The sequence below is a fragment of the Ornithorhynchus anatinus genome, chromosome 16 (assembly GCF_004115215.2).
Source record: "Ornithorhynchus anatinus isolate Pmale09 chromosome 16, mOrnAna1.pri.v4, whole genome shotgun sequence".
In the NCBI taxonomy this organism is placed as follows: Eukaryota; Metazoa; Chordata; class Mammalia; order Monotremata; family Ornithorhynchidae; genus Ornithorhynchus; species Ornithorhynchus anatinus.
The window spans coordinates 22,876,671-22,896,339 of record NC_041743.1 but is presented as its reverse complement, the minus strand read 5'-3'; the positions used below and the strand labels follow the sequence as shown (position 1 = coordinate 22,896,339).

Here is a 19,669-nt window from a genome sequence, read left to right as displayed (position 1 = left end):
CCCACACAGGGCTCTCTAAGTAGGAAGGGGAACAGGTATTGAATCCCCATTTTACAGATGAGATAACTGAGCCACAGAAGTTAAGTGATTTGCTCAAAGTCACATAGCAGACGTGGAAGAACCAAAATTAGAAGCCAGGTCCTCTGACTCCCAAGCCCAGGTGCCCAGGCAATGCTGCTTCTTAATTAATCTGGGGATGTTGGCATATCAGAAACGTAATTAGAACAGATAAATCAGGATCTAGTATATATCACTTTTACAAAGCAGTGGTGATATTTTCCCTCACCCAAGTGATCGAAATGTCCATATTTTCCTTCATTATCTTGATATGTGTTCTTAGTTAGTGGTCATAACTTTACTTTGGATTTACCCTAGCACTTAGGATAGTACCTCGCACATAGCAGTGCTTAAAAATTACCATTAGAAAAACAAAACAAAACAAAACTGGTGAGTTAAAGTTTCAGTTGCTTTCTTATCATTTAATTTAAGCCCATGAGAGGAGGTCTCCATGTGAAATTGTTCATATTCTTCTTGGTATGAAGGTAAGATGCATTTCAATAAAAGGCTGATGTGCTCCTCCTAGCTTAGCTGGATGTCTATTCAACTGTCAGATCCTCAAGGACACAAATTGACTCTCACTTTTATGAGCTCTTCGTCGTGTTAGGCTCAAAGTAGTCACTCAAAATGAATAAGGAATACATGAATGAATGAACAAATGGATGGATGGATGGATGGATGGATGGATGGATGGATGGATGGATGGATGGAAGTATGGATGGACGGGCGGATGGATGGATGGATGATGGGAGAAAAATTCTCCAGTTTTATTTTTCAAAACTATTGTAGCTTCTATTACACTTCTATTCCTAGCACATGCAAATTCGTTTTTGCCCTTTCTCAACATTTGCAAATGAGGTATTATCAGTTATTCAGTCAATTAATAGTTTTATGTCTGCCTCCTCTGTTAGAGTGTAAGCTTATTGTGCTCAGGGAAGCTGTCTTGTGCTTCTGCTGTACTTTCCCAAATGTATTGTACCCAGTATGTCCTCAGTAAATATTATTATTACTACTATCCCTCAAGGACAGCTTTTGCTTTCAAACTTGTCAGAGCAAGTGCAGAAGTTGCTGGTATTTGATTTCTGAAACTCAGATGAATGATAGTGATTATCATGATTTAGAGCTCATCAATCTTACCTCTATGTCACTGACATTCAAGCAGCAGAGATTTGATCAGTAGAGTGAAGGAAGTGGGGCTTGGTTTGTGATAATAATACCACCCACTATTTGGGGGGAATGACTCTCAGGGAATCCAAAAGTCTTTACATTTTTTTTTACATCTCACTTAACTTCCTTGCAATTCAAACCAGGCCCTAGTGTGACCATTCAGATCTGCCTTTGTCCATCTGTTTACAAAAGTCCCAGTAGGACTCGCCACTCATACAGCAGTCAGCTTTCCACTTGTCTATTCACTCTAGTCCAAAAGATCTGTATTTTGCTGAGCACTGCCTCGTCATTAGGTCTTGATGCCTGCAGACTGGCTGCATTCCAGGAACTCAGTGCTGGTGATTCTCTTTGACTACTGAACGATCGGTCTGGCTTGTGGGTGTCTCTGGTGGAGTGGCCTGTCTCTGTACTCACTGTGCTTCATCTCGGGCAGACAGGCCAAACTTCCCTATGCCTCCTTACATCGTATTCACTTGAAGGGATTCATTGCTCTACATATTGCTGTTTCTTACTTTCATTAAATGGCAGCCTCTATGGGAATATTGTTTAATTTAGAAGTTTTTCTCAGCAGAATACACACACACATATACACCCAAAATTCAATATTAGGGACCAACAAAGGGTTCTTGGGTGTGACTCCTGGAGGAGCAAAGCAGCAATTTGCAAGTGGAGGGATAGGGCCTGCATGCCTGATACAGGTCGCCTGCCTCATTTGAATAGGTTTGATTTTGTCTCATGTTCAAAGCTAAGCAGGTTTGGGCTTGGTTAGCATTTGAATGGGTGTTGGAGACTTGTTTCTGCACCATGACACACATGACTAAGCCGGATGACTGCAGATAGAGTGGTTGGACTTCAATGAACTCTATTAGATGTGGAAGACCATGCTGACCTGCACACATGTTTAGTTTGTTTCTGGGTGATGAGGGGGAAAAAGTCATTTTGGGTCTTAAGAATCAATCACTTTCCCTTGGTTTTACAAGAGAAAAGGACCCTCCCTCTGCAAGATTCCTGTGGCAGCCAATTTAAACCCTAAATAATTCAGGAAATTGCAAGTTAAAATACCCACCACAACCTTTCACCTCCTTCCCTGTAAATTCCTACACTCTGAAATTTGGGACCAACAAAAACACTCCATTCCACCACCAGTCAGAGCTGTAAAGGATCCCTTAAAAATATGTGATTTTTGATGAGTCTGCTCTTCTGTCAGCAGGGACCCTGGTAAAGACCATAGGGCTCCTGAGGAGCTTCCTTCCTGATACAGGATGCTGAGAAGCATTTGACAGAGAAGCAGTATGGCCTAGTGGAAAGGGCCCGTGTCTAAGAGTCAGAAGGACCTGGGTGCTAATCCTGGCTCTGCCCCGTGTCTGCTGTGTGACCTTGGGCAAGTCACTTCATTTCTTTGTGCCTCAGTTACTCCTGTGTAAAATGGGGATTAAGACTGTAAACCTTTTGAGGGACAGGGGTTGTGACCAACTTGATTACCTTCTATCTACCCCAGTGCTTAGAACAATGTCTGGCACATGGTAAATGCTTAACTAATATAAAAAAGGCCCTGCGTCCTCGAGCCAGGTATTAATACTTATGCTCCCATTAGGTAATTCAGGATTCAATTATGCAGTTTGGGGTTTTCTACTTGCTCTTTCTCTTTCCCCTGCCCACTGGTAAAACCTCCTCCAGTAAGCAGGCAGGGAAATGAAAGAATTATAAACTCAAATATATATATCTATTATTCTATTTATTTATATTGACGCCTGATATATTGATGTCTGTCTCCCCCTGCCAGACTGTGAGTCCACTGTGGGCAGGGACTGTCTCTCTTTATTGCCATATTGTACTTTCCCAGTGTTTAGTAGAGTGCTCTGCACACAGTAAGCATTCAATAAATACGATCGAATGAATGAATCTGCCGTCATTCTTGGGGAGAGGTCTGAGAGTGGAAGAGGTTGAAACTCTTGGCCAAACTGATGTCTTTGGGATGCTCTTTGGATTTGGGGTCTCTGTGATATCCCTGCTCCTCACTGCCACAGGTAACTGAGAGCTATAAGTAAAAGGACCAACATTTGAGATCCCACTCTCCTTTCTTCCCAACAAGTGGCCTAACAGTTGCAATCCTAAATGAACAGACACCATGGTATTTAGCCAGTTGGGTGATTTTCCTTCTCTCTGAGGAACGAATCATCTGCTGATTGATTCTGTTGCCTATTTCCCTCAAGTGTAACTTTCTCCTTGAACCCTGAATGTCAAGAATATTTTACAGCCACTCCCCAAGGGACAGACTTCAGCTGCCCTAAGACGAAGTTCCACCAAGAGTGAGCAGATGATATCGTACACAGGACCTACTCTGTACTACAGAGGACTGCAGTCACAGAGTTAAGGTGACTGCATGGCCCCCTATCCTAATCCTGTGTCTGGGCCAGGTCCACTCACATCATAGTCTCTTAAGTTTCAAGTTCTTTCAATGCTCTAAGTGGAAGGTCTCTACTCAAGTAGGACTTCTTCTGTCTTTCTTTACTGAGTGAGAACTTTCACACTTTCTCCAAATCCTAAACTCCCACTGCTAGGAGCTTCCTGTCCTTGGCTTTTTGTTTTCACAGTGAAAGTAACACAAATCTTCTATGATCCGACGTGGAGCTAAAAATCAGTTGGTCCCTGAGGTAATACAAAATCTGCAGTATTACTTACTCTTTCCCCTATCTCTGCATCCCCTCCCAGCACAATGCATTTGCTTGTGAAATTTCCCAGTTCTCCAAATAATATGATCTAAAGCCAGGGGATGCAAACAATCCTTTCTCAATTTGACCAAAGTGGTTCCTGGCCAAGCCAGAAGTGTTGGGATGGTCTCTGCCACTTTATTCTTAGATTGCTTTTCCATTTTCATTCTTCCTCTCTATCTTTCAAACCAAATAAATATTAGAGAAGAAACATCCCTCAAGCTTATTTTGTCCAGCTTAAAGGCTAGGGACTGAGACAACTGGGACAGAAATACAGCCTTACCTGGGTACCTCATCTGCTAACTTAGCAACTGTGAGTTTTCTGCTCCAATCAACTGAGTCACAAATCGGAGCTGCTTTGGAAAGCATTTTGGTAGATGAACTCTGCTCACGTTACAATTAAATTGCTTAATTTTTTTTTAAAAAGCAAGAATTAGCACCAATCCCGTGACAACATACCACAGTCTCCAGAGAGGTTGTGGGAGGTGGGAAAATGCAGATAGGGTGTTTGATAAACTCTGGAACTTGCAGGAGGTAGTGACATCAATCAGTCAATCATATTTATTGAGTGTGTACTGTGTGCAGAGCACTGTACTGAATCTTGGGACAATACAACGCAATAGAGTTCATAGACATGTTCCTTCCTCAGAAGAAACTTTCAAGGGGAGAGAGATATTGATTTAAGTAAATAAATTGTGAATATGTATATAAATGCTGTGGGGTTGAGGGAGGGGTGAATACCAAGTGCTTAAAGGACATAATTATTTTCAAATTGTATCAAACAAAAAATGTTAAAAGAAAAACCCTGCAAAATAGTATTTTTATGACCAGCTCTTCTTATCCAAAAGAAAGCAGAATTATTTGTAAAGAAATGAGTCTGTCTCTATCCTAAATGCAACTGGCAGGCATTCAAGGAGAGAAAGCAACTTCAAGTAGAGAGGATAAAATGAGAAGTAGCAAGGCCAGTGGAAAGAGTATAGAGCTGGGAGTCAGAGGCAGGTGTTCAATCAATCAATGAATCGTATTTATTGAACACTTATTGTGTCTGGGGCATTTGGGAGAGTACAGTACAGCAGAGTTGGAAGAAATATTCCCTGTCCCTAATGAGCTTCTAATCCCTGCTCTACCAATAGCTTGCTGGGTGACCTTGGGCAAATCACTTAACTTCTCTGTGCCTGAGTTACCTTATCTGTCACATGTGGATTAAATCCTCCTTTCTCCAACTTAGTCTGTGAGCTCCATGTGGGCCCAGGACCGTGTTCAACCTGATTAACTTGTATCTAACCCAGCACAGTGTTTGAAAGAGAGTAAGCGCTTAACAAGTGCTATAAAAAAAAAAGAAGAGGTTCGGAGCAAATTTCCTTCATGTGATTTTTCCTTAAAAAGGGTAAAAGCAAAAGCATCAAGGTCAGAGAAGTGAAGACTGGGTAATTTTACTTCTGTTTTGAAGATTGACGTGTCCAGACATAGGGATGGACTAGAATATGAACAGTGACAAGGTAAAGAACCTTAAAAAACTTGCCCTGCAATGACTCTTACACCTAATGTCCAGAAAATGCCTACACTCTACAGACAGAGGAGACAGGAACCCTCCATCATAAACACAAACTTTTTCTGGCTCCTCCAAACACACACTGGGTTGCAACTCAGCTCTTCTCCAAGATGCCACACAACAATCTATATGTCTGTTGCTGGCTCCAGGCTCCAGCTCGTCTTCTGTTGATGGGGAAAACATTTATTCATTCAATAGTATTTATTGAGCACTTACTATGTGCAGAGCACTGTACTAAGCGCTTGGAATGAACAAGTCAGCAACAGATAGAGACAGTCCCTGCCGTTTGATGGGCTTACAGTCTAATCGGGGGAGACAGACAGATAAGAACAATGGCAATAAATAGAGTCAAGGGGAAGAACATCTCGTAAAAACAATGGCAACTAAATAGAATCAAGGCGATGTACATTTCATTAACAAAATTAACAAAATAAATAGGGTAATGAAAATATATACAGTTGAGCAGACGAGTACAGTGCTGAGGAGATGGCAAGGGAGAGGGGGAGGAGCAGAGGGAAATGGGGGGAAAAGAGGGTTAAGCTGCGGAGAGGTGAAGGGGGGGGTGGTAGAGGGAGTAGAGGGAGAAGGGGAGCTCAGTCTGGGAAGGGCTCTTGGAGGAGGTGAGTTTTAAGTAGGGTTTTGAAGAGGGGAAGAGAATTAGTTTGGCGGAGGTGAGGAGGGAGGGCGTTCCAGGACAGCGGGAGGACGTACAGAAAACATCTGTACGTGATGCCACTTGACTTCTATAAGTCACTGCGAGCAAATACTCAAGCATCACAATTTCCTCCACAGGTTCAAAAAACCATCCTAGGTCCAAATCAACTAAAGCATCCTGCACTTTTTCACTAGTTGCGTGAAATTTGCCCCAGAAATTTTCTTATTTCGTAATGATAGTCCTCTGAAAGCCTGCAACTGACAACTCATTTCCTGACAAAATACGTTTTTCTTCCCAAGGAAAGTGGTCCAGTTTGTTACTGCATGGCTTCTGGGACTGGCTTTTCAAATAAAAATAAACATTGCAAACATTTGAACATTTAATGGCAGAATGAATAAATATCTAAATGGCTGACCCTGAGCTTTGCATAAATGCACAAGATGGCAGAAAAGGTAGACTAAGATTCAGTAGAAGATTAAGGATCAACTTTCACAATTACTCTAGTGTTATAAATTAAAATGATGGTAAATTATAAATTTTGTACTAACGTTGTGCAATGTAGAAAAACCTTGGGTTAAGATTGTTATCTTCTATGGTAAATTCTCTGCAGTCCCTCCTTTCTGACATGGAGCCATAAAATATTATATCTCAAACACTGTATATTTTTAAAAAGTCTATAAACCATTAAATGTCCTAGCTGACAGGGTCCAGGGAAAGCATAGCTTTCAAAAATCAGATTTCAGGGAATAGAAAAATTTGAAGCATTTTTTATATCCAGCATATAGTCAATTGTGCAACTCATGTTTGTCAGCTAGGAATCTGGTAGGCCGAGAGGATGGGAAGAACTCCTTCTGAAGAGAAGAACACTCCTCCAAGACCCATTTTCAGCTTCCGATGTGAAGTAGAATGCTTACAAAACTCTACATCTTACAACTTACAAAACTCTAGAGAAGCAGCGTGGCGCAGTGGAAAGAGCACGGGCTTTGGAGTCAGGGCTCATGAGTTCGAATCCCAGCTCTGCCACTTGTCAGCTGTGTGACTGTGGGCGAGTCACTTAACTTCTCTGTGCCTCAGTTCCCTCATCTGTAAAATGGGGATTAAGACTGTGAGCCCCACGTGGGACAACCTGATTCCCCTGTGTCTCCCCCAGCGCTTAGAACAGTGCTCTGCACATAGTAAGCGCTTAACAAATACCAACATTATTATTATTACATCCTTAACTTGACAATTTGAAGGACTTTACTTCTTAAACCCTGAGGAAAGAGGCAGTTGACTTTTTCTTTAAATATCTAAAGTTTAAAAACATGATTGTAGGAAAAAATGTAGCATAGATGGGCATGTGCAAATATTAATCCAACTGCAAATTACATTAAAACTAAGGTCTAGAAATATTCATGGGAGTTCAGGTAATATTTAGAGTGGCAAATTACAGTTGAGATTATTGATGGAAAATTAAATTGATGCCAGTAATTCTACCAATTAACTACACCACAAATGACCTAAATATACCTAAGCCTACCCAAAATTTATTTCTAAGCTATTTTGAACTTCTCTATAAAAAGTGTCACCACTTGTTGAAATACTGAATGTGTTCTCTTGGGAACGTCTATTTTTTTAGTTGTGCACAGGGGGAAAAAAGTTTCAGAAACAGTTTGGCCCAATGAAAAACAGACAAAAAGAAAGAAAAGGCAATTTTAAAAATTCACAGTATGTAATAAATTAGTCTGTAATATGCTGCAGAGGTTTTGGGGCATTCCAAACTGGAAACCATGATGAGAGCTGATGCCAAAGTCTTTAAAAAAAACCTCCCTTGATATACACATTTAGAAGCAAAACTGAAATTTTAAGCATACACAGTTTGCTCCTAGGTCTTAAATCGCTGCTATGGTCAAATGCTCAAAAATTCAACTTCTTAAGATACTGATAACGGTGATTATGATTCCTTTCATTTATGGGCTTCCTTTCACCCTAAACACTTTCACATCTCTTATTTCATTCATCTCTATAACACCTTTTTTGAGGTAAAAGGAGCATAGACTCCTTTGCCTACTGTACAGAAACTGAGACCTAAAGGTTGAGGCCTGCCCAATGTCTACACTTAACTAGTGACGTGGACAATATTAGGACCTAAATCACCTTACTTCCAGCTGAGTTCTTTCTCCAGTGGACTACAAGACCACTCACCTCTCTGCTTGAAAAAGCATAGAAACCACCTGAGAGAAATGACAGGCAACCTCAATGTCTCGATAAAGGCACTATTTTTGTTGGCCATTTGGGAAGGGGCAGGGCGATTCTTCGGGCTGGGTGCAAAGAATTAAGCCAGTTTACAATACAGTTTCCTAATAATTGGAAATCACAAAAAAACTAGCCATTTATAACTCTGACCATTAGACGCTCAGAGCAGGAATTCTACTTCACTCGGGAGAGCTCCACTCTGTAGATGGGACAAAGGGGAGTATGAAAACATTTGCAGGGTATAACTGTGTTCCAGTCTTAAGTAAGCTACTGAAATCCACTTTAACTGAATGTTTGGTCTTTACGTTCTTAATACGCCTGAAAACCCAACAGCAGGGCCTCGCCACTTCAAGTAGAAACGTGGATCAGCTCCCTAGTGAGCCAGCAGTAGCCAAAATCTTCCAAGGCATTCCAAAAGTTCACAAAGACTCCAAGCTCAACACATTATAAAAGTCGGGCTCATAATCAATCGATGGGAGGATTGGTGGCAAAAACAGCGACAACTAAATGTTTTTCACAATTCAGACTTGAATGATTACAGTTTCCACATGCACAATGCCATAGTGAGCCTCCATTATGGTTTCCCCCAAATTGAATCCAAAACTAAACTTCTCACTCAGTACTTAAACCTAATCTTCATAGCAATAGTATTTAGGTGTAAGGTGAAGGGGTACTTTGGAGTCAGAGTTACTATAGTAAGGCCACTGGTTAGATAAGGGACGTCAGTGTCATTAAATGCTGCTGTATTTTTGGTAAACTCACGCATGTCAGAAAGAGAACATTTAAAAACAACATCTATCTCTACATCTTTGGATTCAAGGAATGTGAAAGAAAATGCAGATAAGAATGTCAGTCATCCTTAAGGGAGACATCATATTATTTTCACAACATAAGAGCTATTACGATGAATCTGAAAATCTTAGAAGATGTATCCAAAGAAACTGCTCAAAACAGCCATCTCTGAAACACACTAGTGCTGTGAGAGATCTATTTTCAAGTAGGAAAACCCATTTTCTATAGGTGTGAACCATATAGTTTTAAAAATGAATGCTACTGCAGCCATTTCCTGAAATATTAAATTCACAACTCAGAGTTTCTGATACGCTATTTCTGTGTTGACACGCATAGATGTTTAATTTTGTCTCAATAGGGTCTAAGAGTAAATTAAATATGGGTGTCAGCTAGTATCAATAGGAGTCATAGAAATACCACTGAAATTTTATTTCCTTGCCTATACTGGTTTGTTTTCTAGGTGTAGTGTTAAACACAGCTCTTTGTCTGTGAATTGTGAAATACTCTGCCGACTAATAAAGAATGTGTACTTCATTGTGTATTTAACTGCATAAGCCTGTATTTGGCTTAATTGACCAAGAATAAGTCGTTGTTACTAAGCTATCAAGTTACTTTAAATAACTTCAATATTAACAAACAGAGAACAGTATTTGACATTGAAGGTGGCACCTATTTGAGAAGTAACTTTGCACTAGTAATTGGAATGTCTTTTCTTTTTTTTTTTTAAATACTGAATGTACTATTGAAAGATTTGCAGACAGGACCAAAATCCTCATGGGGCTTATGATTTCGGATGTGAGTCTGGAGTAAGACACTTAATCTTGCCCTTCAAAACATATGGCCAAATCGAAAGTAATGGCTAAAGTATAGAACTCACAGTTTGCAAGATAACTGGTGTTTAAGACAAAAGGGTACTTGGTCAACGTGGAGAAAGTAATGAAGGGAGGCACCTTTTAGGGTGAGGTTTTTCTCATAGGGCCCAAGTGCCAACTTCAGGGACCAACTCTCTCATCTGATCATGCAAGGCATTTCTAATATAAGCCATCCAAATTATTGACCTATCGGAGCTCCCTGAAGATATGTAAGGAAAGCATAGTTTAACTTGTTTTAATAATTATGGCATTTGCTAAGCACTTACTTTGTGCCAAGCACTGTAGTAGAAACAAGTTAATCAGGTCAGACATTGTCCTTACCCCTAGAGGACAAGGAGAATAGGTATTGAATCCCCATTTTATGGTTGAGGAAACTGAGGCACAGAGGAAGTGAAGTGACTTGCCCAAGGCGACACAGCAACCAAAGAGCAGATCCAGGATTAGAACCCAGGCCCTCTGACTCCTATGATCCATGCTCTTACACTCTCCATCCTCTAGCACCAGTTTACTCACCGTGCACCGATCTCATCTCTCTCTCCTGCCAACCCCTTTCCCACATCCTCTCCCTAGCCTGGAACTCCCTCCCCTCTGTATATGCCAGACCACGACTCTCTCCACCTTCAAAGCATTATTAAGGTCACATCTCCTCAGGAGGCCTTCCTGGATTAAACCCTCATTCCCCTGGCTTGCTCTCCTTTCTGCGTTGTCTATGAACTTGGATCTGTGACCTTTGGATATTTGATATTCACCCCACCACCAACCCCCCAGCATTTATGTCCATATCTTTAAATTCTATTTTAGAAATTACTGTTGTATTTATTCATATCAATGTTCATCTTCCCCTATAGCCTGTAAGCTTGTTATGGGCAGGGAACGTGTCTGCTAATTCTCTTGTATTAGACTCTCCCAAGAGCTTTGTACAGTGTGCTGCACATAGTCAGTGCTCAATAAATACCATTAATTGATTGATTATCACCAGGCACACTGCTTGTCTTGTTTCTGTTGGTCATAACATTTTATCTGTGGTTATATGACACTACATCCCCATGCATACGTACGTGTACGTACCTACATATGGTAAAGTCAGTAAAATGGGGATATAGAGAATACCGCTGGTCCGTCTATCTTAATTGTTAAACCTAATCACAGCATTAAGTCATTTAGCTATTTTCATGCATGTAATTAGCTTCTCTCAGAATTAACAAAATTTACAAAATGGTTTTATACATCTCTCGGTCCTCTCGAGTGTATATAGTATTGAAAATGGCAACCATGTTGACAGTATAGAATGTAAACATAGCTGATTTGGAACAGATAAAGCTCACTGACTCGGTATCTAGCTTAACTAAACACTGCCTACAAGAAGTATAAATACTTCTTAACATCATGGCTCACGCCACACAAATACATATTTACCTAATGGTCTTTTTTATCAACTTGCAATGCTCGAATTATATGTAAACTGTATTAATGCCTTTGAAAATATAAAATGTGATTAAGAAACTTAATGAACTCAAAGGACATTTTAAGCCAGGATTTAAATCCGGTTGTAAATGCAACACTGTTTTGAGAAAAATTAAAATTCTTAAGGGATCCACCCACACCCCGCCTAAAGCAGCATGGCCTAGTGAATAGAGCACACGCCTGGGAGTCAGAAGGAGCTGGGTTCTAATCTTGGCTCCGCCTCTTGTCTGCTGGGTGACTTTGAGCAAGTCACTTAATGTCTCTGTCTCGGTTACCTCATCTGTAAAATGGGAATTAAGACTGTGAGCCCCTTGGGGGACATGGTCTGTGTTCAACCTGATTAGCTTTTATTACCCCAGCACTTAGTACCATGCCTGGCACCTACTAAGGAAAGAAAGAATGAAAGAAAGAACAAAAGAAAGAGAGAGAGAAGAGAAAGGGAAAGAAAGGGAGAAAGACAAAAAGAAAGAAAAAAAGATTGAGAGAGAGAGAAAGGGAGAAAGGGAGAGAGAGAGAAAGAGAAAGAAGGATTATTATTAAAATGCGGGCACTTCATATGCACCTTTTTTGGCCACATTTAATATAAAACCAGCAATTACAGAATTCCTGTTTGAATTTGTCAAGAAACAGTCTTGCCTTTTAGAAATCAGCAACCTTTTGGCTAATTGTCCCAATTTAAGCATTTTAAAACACTCATTGTTATTTTCCATTGAACTGATACCATCTGAGGGATGACCTGCAACAAGAAAGATGCAGTTTCATTCAGGACAATGATAGTTTCTCATATCTCAGGCACAGGCCCACACCATTCTCCTCGGTGACATGAAAGTCTCCATTCAACCTTCAGCCCTTTTAATTATAAAGTCTTCTTTCCCCTGCTGAGTAAAAGTTCAGCATTCATAGCCATGCAATTGCTTCAGGATAGTAATTTATCAGTTCAGGGCAAATTTCTATTCTTTCAACAAATATCAATGAATGAAAACCAATTTTTGATGCACTTGTGGGGGGGAGGGTCTGAAAACAAGAAAAACTCCCAGCTTTGTTTTCATGCCTAATTTTGAAAATGGGCTTTCTGAGCTGCTATGGCCTTGCCTGGCTTTCTTACGCCAGCATTCCTCTTCCTTTCACCCTCTATCTGTGATGCTCTGCTATACCCGACAGCGTGAAACCAGAATCACTTATGGGTTTTGTCAAGTTCTCAAAAAGTCAAAGCAGGCACCAGGTGGGCTTTCAACCAATAGGTTCATTAAGTGGCGATGAGAGTCCAGCTTTTCCTCTTTATTCTCAGATTACCCCTGGCAAAATAACTTGGCTACTTACATTCTTGACTGTTGACAGACTTCAATATTAGACTGACTAAAGACCTGGCTAATATCATTTTGGATGAACCAGGCCCAGAAGATACAGTTCTTTGAATCTAAATCAATCAATCCAATGAAATTTAGTGGGTGAGAACCATATACTTAACTTAAAAATTATTTGGGGGTAAAAATATTATTATGACTACTAGTGACATAGAATGCAAATATACTCAAATACGCTGAGTTTGGAAGGATTAGATCACTCTGAGGAAATGAAACTAAATCAATCAATTGATCAGTGAATGGTCTATATTGAGCACTTAATGTGTGCAGAGTACTGTACTCCTAAGGAAAGTACCATACAAGAGACCTGGGAGACATAATCCCTACCCAAATAGAGCTTACAGTCTAAATAGCAAAATATCAGGAGCTTGGTAATTGGGGTGGGGGGTGAGGGGGAAGGAGTTGACAGTTTTCTTTGTTCTGTCTGTACTTTTTCATATTCCATGAAGGTATTTCTCCTCAGCTTAACTGTTTCAGCAGAATCACTAGATGGCAAAGAAGTGTTCAACTCCTTCACATCTACCACCACATCTGAGGACCAGAGTTTCAGAAGTATCTGAGGCAAGGTAAAACTGGCACAGTAAACTGCCTGACTTCAAATTTCACATCGCTGAGGTGAAAATACAACAAACCATGGCAAGACGTATGGGTTGCGATGATTTTTCAAACAAGTTTCTTTCCACTCACCCCGTAATTTTCGGCTGCGAACTACGGAAAATTCAATTCTGAACAAGATTTACAAGATCAGGTCACCTTCACCTTTTAAGACCAACAGCGCGAGATTAAAACAGAACTGGGGCTTCCGGAAGCACCGCCTTACCTTCGGGCTCCAGGGTGGTGTCTTCAACCAAATTGAAGGATGGTCGTGCCAAAGAACACGTTGCCATGGTAACCACAACAAGACACAGAAGGCGACCACAGATGACCATCTTTACGGTGCCGATCCCGGGTCCTTTTCCATATCTGCACGTGGACTTTAATCCCATCTGAACACCTCTAAAGAAGCATGGACCAAAAACACTGTCTTTCAGCCTTCAGCCGGGATGTTCACACTCCACAGTAATGCTGCTTGGTGCTGCTGTGGCTGCAGTCGCTGCCGCTGAAAAGAGAAGCAGTTGAATGGCAGTGAATCCTCCTGAATGCCAGTTGCAAGGCTCCGCCAAAAGCCAAGACATTAACCCTGCTTTCACCAAAGTAATTCTTAGACCCTGTGGAGGGTTATTCCTGTGACCGAAAAACACCCCAGAAGAGTGCCTATTACCACTACCAGCAGGCAACAACTACAGATCTATAAAAAAAACTCTCAGTGATGCAAAGTTCATTCTAATGACTGCTTGAAAATTGGCTTTGTTTCCACCATCCTGACTTCATTTCTGCAGTGGAAGTAAAGGGTTCAAAACTGGACTCACTTTCAGGGGAGGGCTACAAACCTAAGCAGCTCCAGTTGGCATGACTGACCTTAAATGTCTCTTTTCTTCAGCTCTGCGGCTCCTAATGATTTAAATGTAAACTATAGTGGTTGCAGATACCATCCTGGTAGGGAAGGTAACCAACTCAATGCTTATTTGCTTTTGCTTACAGAAGAAAGTGATATATCAAAATCAGATTGCAACCTTGAATATTATGAGAAAATTTTTTTGACTTTTCAAGAACTTGAGTCAGTGCAGATACATTACACCGACCTATTTTCAAATCTGATCTTAAGAGGACTGAGGGACAGCAAGGAACCGAAGGGCTTCACCGCCAGGAAAGGTTACTTCACAAAGCTTTACAAAGCTTGAATCTACCGCAGTTGGTTCAAATCCCAGCTCTGCCACTTGTCAGCTGTGTGCCTTTGGACAAGTCACTTAACTTCTCTGTGCCTCAGTTACCTCATCTGTAAAATGGGGATTAAGACTATGAGTCCCATGTGGGACAATCTGATCACCTTGTATCCTCCCCAGCGCTTAGAACAGCGCTTTGCACATAGTAAGCGTTTAACAATTGCCAGCATTATTATTATAAAGTAACTATCACAACATCCCAATCATGAAGAAAAGGACTTTCACCCCAAAAAATAAAATAATAAAAGAAATTTTTAACCATCAGCCCAAACAACCTTCCCATGTTCAAAATACATAAAAACTCCAAAGCCTACCACTGAGGAAAATCAATCTGACAGTCTCGATTCCTTAGAGAGCTATGGCACAAATACCCAACTGTGATTAGCAAAGACACTTTGTTGGATTGTGAGTTTGCTTTTAGAGGTGGTAGTTGCAAAGTAGACTATAACTTGCCATTTCTCCAACCTCTTTTTACTCTTCTCCTCTAGAAGAGAAGAAAAAAGATTTTCATCCAAAGAGTTATGTATTTAAAACTAATTTTGAGTCTGTCAATCTTCTCAAATACTGAAACCACAACCTGAATTGAAAAATGAAAACTTTCCACTCTCAAGAACCTCCTTTGAAAAAAAAAAAAAGAAGGATGCCACTGAACATAAAACTCATGTAAAATACAAAGAAAGACCCTTTGCTGTTAACAAATGGTTTCAAAACAAGAGCTTTTCCCCTAATTTCACCCAACTCGGTATGTTCGGTTATGAAATGAGATTTCAACATCGCATAAGCGGTCATATAACTGTATCAGAAAGCATTCCTATTGAGCTTTGCAGAAAAACATCAGATCATCATTATGAACGATTTTAAAATTAAGGCTGGGGAAGTAAGTTTTGCAATGTAAGCATATCCTAAGAAGAAAAAAAGTCAGACAAATAGGAAACTTAGATAACCCTTCTACTTGGTTTGCTTCCATTCTTTCCAAGGCTTATACGTTTCTGGCTTTTTCTAATCTAACTCTAAGAATGGGGAAAAAATTTTTCACTCATATGAAAACATGTAGTATATCGAAAATGCATCGCCACCTAACGCCCTCAACACCCTAAGCACAGAGAAACTTTCGGGAGTCTAAGGAAACGAGTTCTCTTCCAGGGTCGGGGTGATTCTGACAGGGGTCTCACCCAGCTGATCATTAAATACAGCTTTTGTAGTCTCACTTCTGTCTTCCAAAGAAGGTCTGACTTTAAGTGATGTACACAACTCAACTTCAGCACAGGAGCACAGGGAAAACCACAACTCAGGTTCGTTAAGAGCCCCCTCTTCAAGGAACCTATCTGAATTTCAACGTCTCCAGCTGCAAAATGTAGCCAATCGAGGTTTCCCATCGGAGAGTCCAACCAGGCCTGGGTAAACATGCAATGAAGCCAGATCACTTCAAGTTTCAGCTGCCACGGTTACCAGCGGACACATGCACGGAAAGACCTCCTACGCTGTATAATTATGGGCCTCCACCTCAATGTTTGGAACACACCTCAGCATGCTCCTGGCCTCCACAATCCTGGCTTCCTGACTACAATGCCATAATCCCTCCTGGAGTCTCAGACTCAGTGAAAGCCACACGGACTGTTTATTTTTCCTCTTGAAAGGGAACTCTGTCTCTCTTCTCCGCCTAACTTGGAGAGGAGTTGTCAGGCCCCAGTGATTGATAGCTCTCCTCTGCAGCCCGCTCATCAAGTCGATTTTCACCTCGGCACATACCTGCCCAAATGACTTGGCTACACTGACAAGTATGGGAAAGCATCTTTGGTTGGGATCAAAACCGAATTCCTCTATAGTTCGACTTGAAATACATACACAGATACAGACGCACGCATAAACAGCACTGCTGTTAATTAAGTTTAGCTCTAAGTGTTCCTTTTATCTGCGCCACTGTTGGTTTAATTATGTTTATCGCTCCCCAGAGAGATTTCTCCTTTGTAGATATTATGTCAAGCAAATCAACAGAAGCTTGGGCAATGGGTTCTATCTAGTCATGCCACCTTTGAAAAGCCTCAACAGAAAGGGGGGGAAAAGCCTCCTGAACATTATCGAGGTGGAAACTTTTCGGCCGGCCCTAAAGGGGATTAGCAGGGACTGAGGGCTGACAAGGTATTGCATCTAATGGAAGGAATAAAATTCCTCCACACATTGAGATCTCAAAACAAAAAGAGGCGGACCGAGGACAACGGCCTTTACAGGCTAATTCCTGAAAACTAATGAGAACTTGCGGGCAATTCACTTCTTTTCCCTCCACCCAGTTTCATTGTTGGATTTCTTTCATTGGCTGGCCTGGAATATCCTGTTTTTCTCCAATCTTTTGCCACTAAAGAGATCAGAAAAAATCTGCATTTTAATTGACATTCCAGGGAGAGGTAGAGCGCTCCTGATTGCTTCTATTCAAACTAAACAGGCTTTTCAGATGAAAATGAGTAAAGGCTAGTAGAAGATTTACAGGGATTTGCTACAAAGGAGACAATGAGGTTTTAAATGTTGATTGGGTTTCACACCGAACACATAATAGATCCCTATATGAAAGGAGAACTTTACGCTTACCTATCTACTTTATTGATTTTGGAAGGGGAAAGTTCTGCGCTTCTACAAGAGAAGAAGGAAGAAAAGAAACTTCTCCTCAACCGTAGCCTAAGTCCAGCTGGGGGCCTTTGGGGTTGGCCTGACTCTCTCTTACCAAGTTCCATGCAACCCGGCTCTGCGTTTCCCCAGCTCGGTGTAAGTCTGCTAAAAGATCCCATGTGTGTTTCTACCCTGAGCACACCCCCGCGTCCCCGGCACAGGTTGCGGCACGTTCACCATTTCCAAATCCGTCCCGCGCTGCACCGAAATGGGGAAAAGGAGGAGATGGTGATCTCCTGCCCCGAGAAGCGGGGTGGCTCGGCGGCAAGACCCCGGGCTTGCGAGGCCGAGGTACTGGGTTCTAATCCCACCTCCTCCCCCTGTCTGCTGGGTGACCCCGGCCGAACCCCTTCGCTTCTCTGGGCCTCGGTCCCCTCGTCCGGAAAATGAAGCCTGTGAGCCCCACCTGGGGGAACCTGCTTGACTCCCATCCACCCCCAGCGCTTAGAGTAGTGTTTGGCACAGAGTAGGCGCTCAAATGCGTTTATTATTCTTACGGCTGCCGCGGCACCACCACCACCTCCTCCAGAGCCAACCAGCCGCTACTACCACCGGCAGGCGGGGAGTTGTGAGGAGGTGGTGGAGGCAGGAGCAGAGGGGAAGGGGGACGAGGAAGGGGGGCCCGAATCAAACATGCCCCCGAGGAAAGGGCGGTGGGGAGCGGCAGGAGGGGGGGGGGGATCCCGGGGTGGGGGGTCCGGGGCCCCCCGGGGTCAGAGGTCGATTAGACTGTGAGCCCGTCAGTGGGCAGGGATTGTCTCTGTTGCCGAATTGTCCATTCCAAGCGCTTAGTACAGTGCTCTGCACAGAGTAAGCGCTTAATAAATGCTACTGAACGAATGAATGGTCCCCGCAGGTCCCGGTGCGGGGCAGGGCAAAGCCAGGGGCATCCCTCCCTGCCCTAAATTTGGCTTTGGGAGGGGCTCCGCGCCCACCCCTCCCGCGGCTCCTGGCCGGGCTCCGGTGCTCGCCGTCCCCGCCCCCACCTACCTGGGACGGACGGCCGGACGGCCGGCCGGGCCGAGCCGGCTCCCTGCAGCCAAGAAGTGCTCCCTCTCCTCCCTGCTGCTCCCGCTCCCGCTCCTGCTCCCGCTCCTGGTCCGCTCGGTCCCTCCGCGGGCCCCTCAGAGCCCGGCTGCGCCCCCCAGGGCGGGCATGACCCCCTCGGCGGGCGGCGGGTTCAAGCGGCGGGCTCAGCCTCCAGGCGCATCAACGCGCCTCAGTTTCCCCTGCTCCCGGGCAGCTGGGACTCCGGCCGCAGATCCCGTCTCGGAAAAGCCCAGAGCACCGTCCGGCCCCGAACATCGCTTGGAAAATGCCAATGCTAAGGCCGGGGCCACTTCATGCGAGGACCCTGCTGAAGCCTCTAAAGCTTTGTCGGGTCGCCGATCGCTTTTTCTTCCCTGCACACGCACGCACGCACGCACACACACACACACACACACACACACACCTCTCTCTCTTTCTCTCTCTTTCTCTCTCTTCCCCCCCCTTCCACCTCTCTCTCTGTCTCTCTATCTCCCTCTCTCCCTGTCTCTCTCTCTCTCTCTCACATTGGGGCACTCCCCCCTTGGTGAAACTGGATCCCTTTCCTGGCCAACACTCCTCCCCTCCGCCAATCAGCCCGCCGGGTTTGCCTCTTCGGGCTCTGCCCCGCGATGATGCTCACTGCTCCACGGCCTGGCTTGGCAGCCCTGCTCTACCCAAACCGCTTGAAGACGCCTCCAAGTGGCACAGACACATAAGCAGAAGGGAGGAGAAGCCCCCCGATCGATCTGGGCAGGGATTGTCTCTATTTGTTGCCGAATTGTACATTCCAAGCGCTTAGTCCAGTGCTCTGTACATAGGAAACGCTCAATAAATACTACTGAATGAATGAAATGAATGAATCTGGACCGTAGAGACTCTCAGCAAAAACAGCCTCACCATCCCTGGTGAGCAGCTACTGTCCCCCTCAAGACCCCTGAACATCCCTGCCACCGGCCTCTGGGAATAGCAGCCAGAGGTAACGGATGGATCACTTCGGGTATATGTGGCATGATGCCAGGGCTCACCAGATCCCTATTATTCTCATCATCATTATCATCAGTGCTATGTGCGAGGCACTGGGCTGGGGGGGGGGGGGGGTCGCCAAAAGATCGACTTTGGATACGATCCCGGGCCTCTAAGGGGTTCACGGTCCAAGTGGGGAAGAAGGGACACATATCAGAACTTCACAGATTCCATCTTCGGCAGTAGAAACGTTAATGGGGAAAATATGTCAGCTGAACGGTGCTTGGAGGTGCAGTCCTCGGAATCCTCTCCGCTCTAGATAGC

At 43.2% G+C, this 19,669-nt stretch overlaps 1 protein-coding gene across 9 annotated transcripts in view; it reads right to left on the bottom strand.

Annotated features, from left to right (window-relative positions):
- The window catches only part of FGFR2 (fibroblast growth factor receptor 2), a 123,426-nt gene extending 104,599 nt beyond the window's left edge, over nucleotides 1-18,827 (bottom strand). For 6 of the 9 annotated variants that reach the window (XM_029080811.2, XM_029080813.2, XM_029080814.2 and 3 more), the window contains exons 1-2: nucleotides 18,344-18,825; nucleotides 13,690-13,968 (exon numbers count right to left, since the gene is read on the bottom strand). In XM_029080811.2, the coding sequence (XP_028936644.1) occupies nucleotides 13,690-13,855 (166 nt within the window). In that variant the 5' untranslated portion in view covers nucleotides 13,856-13,968; nucleotides 18,344-18,825. Of the gene's footprint in view, nucleotides 1-13,689; nucleotides 13,969-18,343 lie in introns of all 9 variants that reach the window. The other 3 variants (XM_029080810.2, XM_029080812.2, XM_029080815.2) reach the window with 2 other exon arrangements.
- Nucleotides 18,828-19,669: the final 842 nt, after the last annotated feature.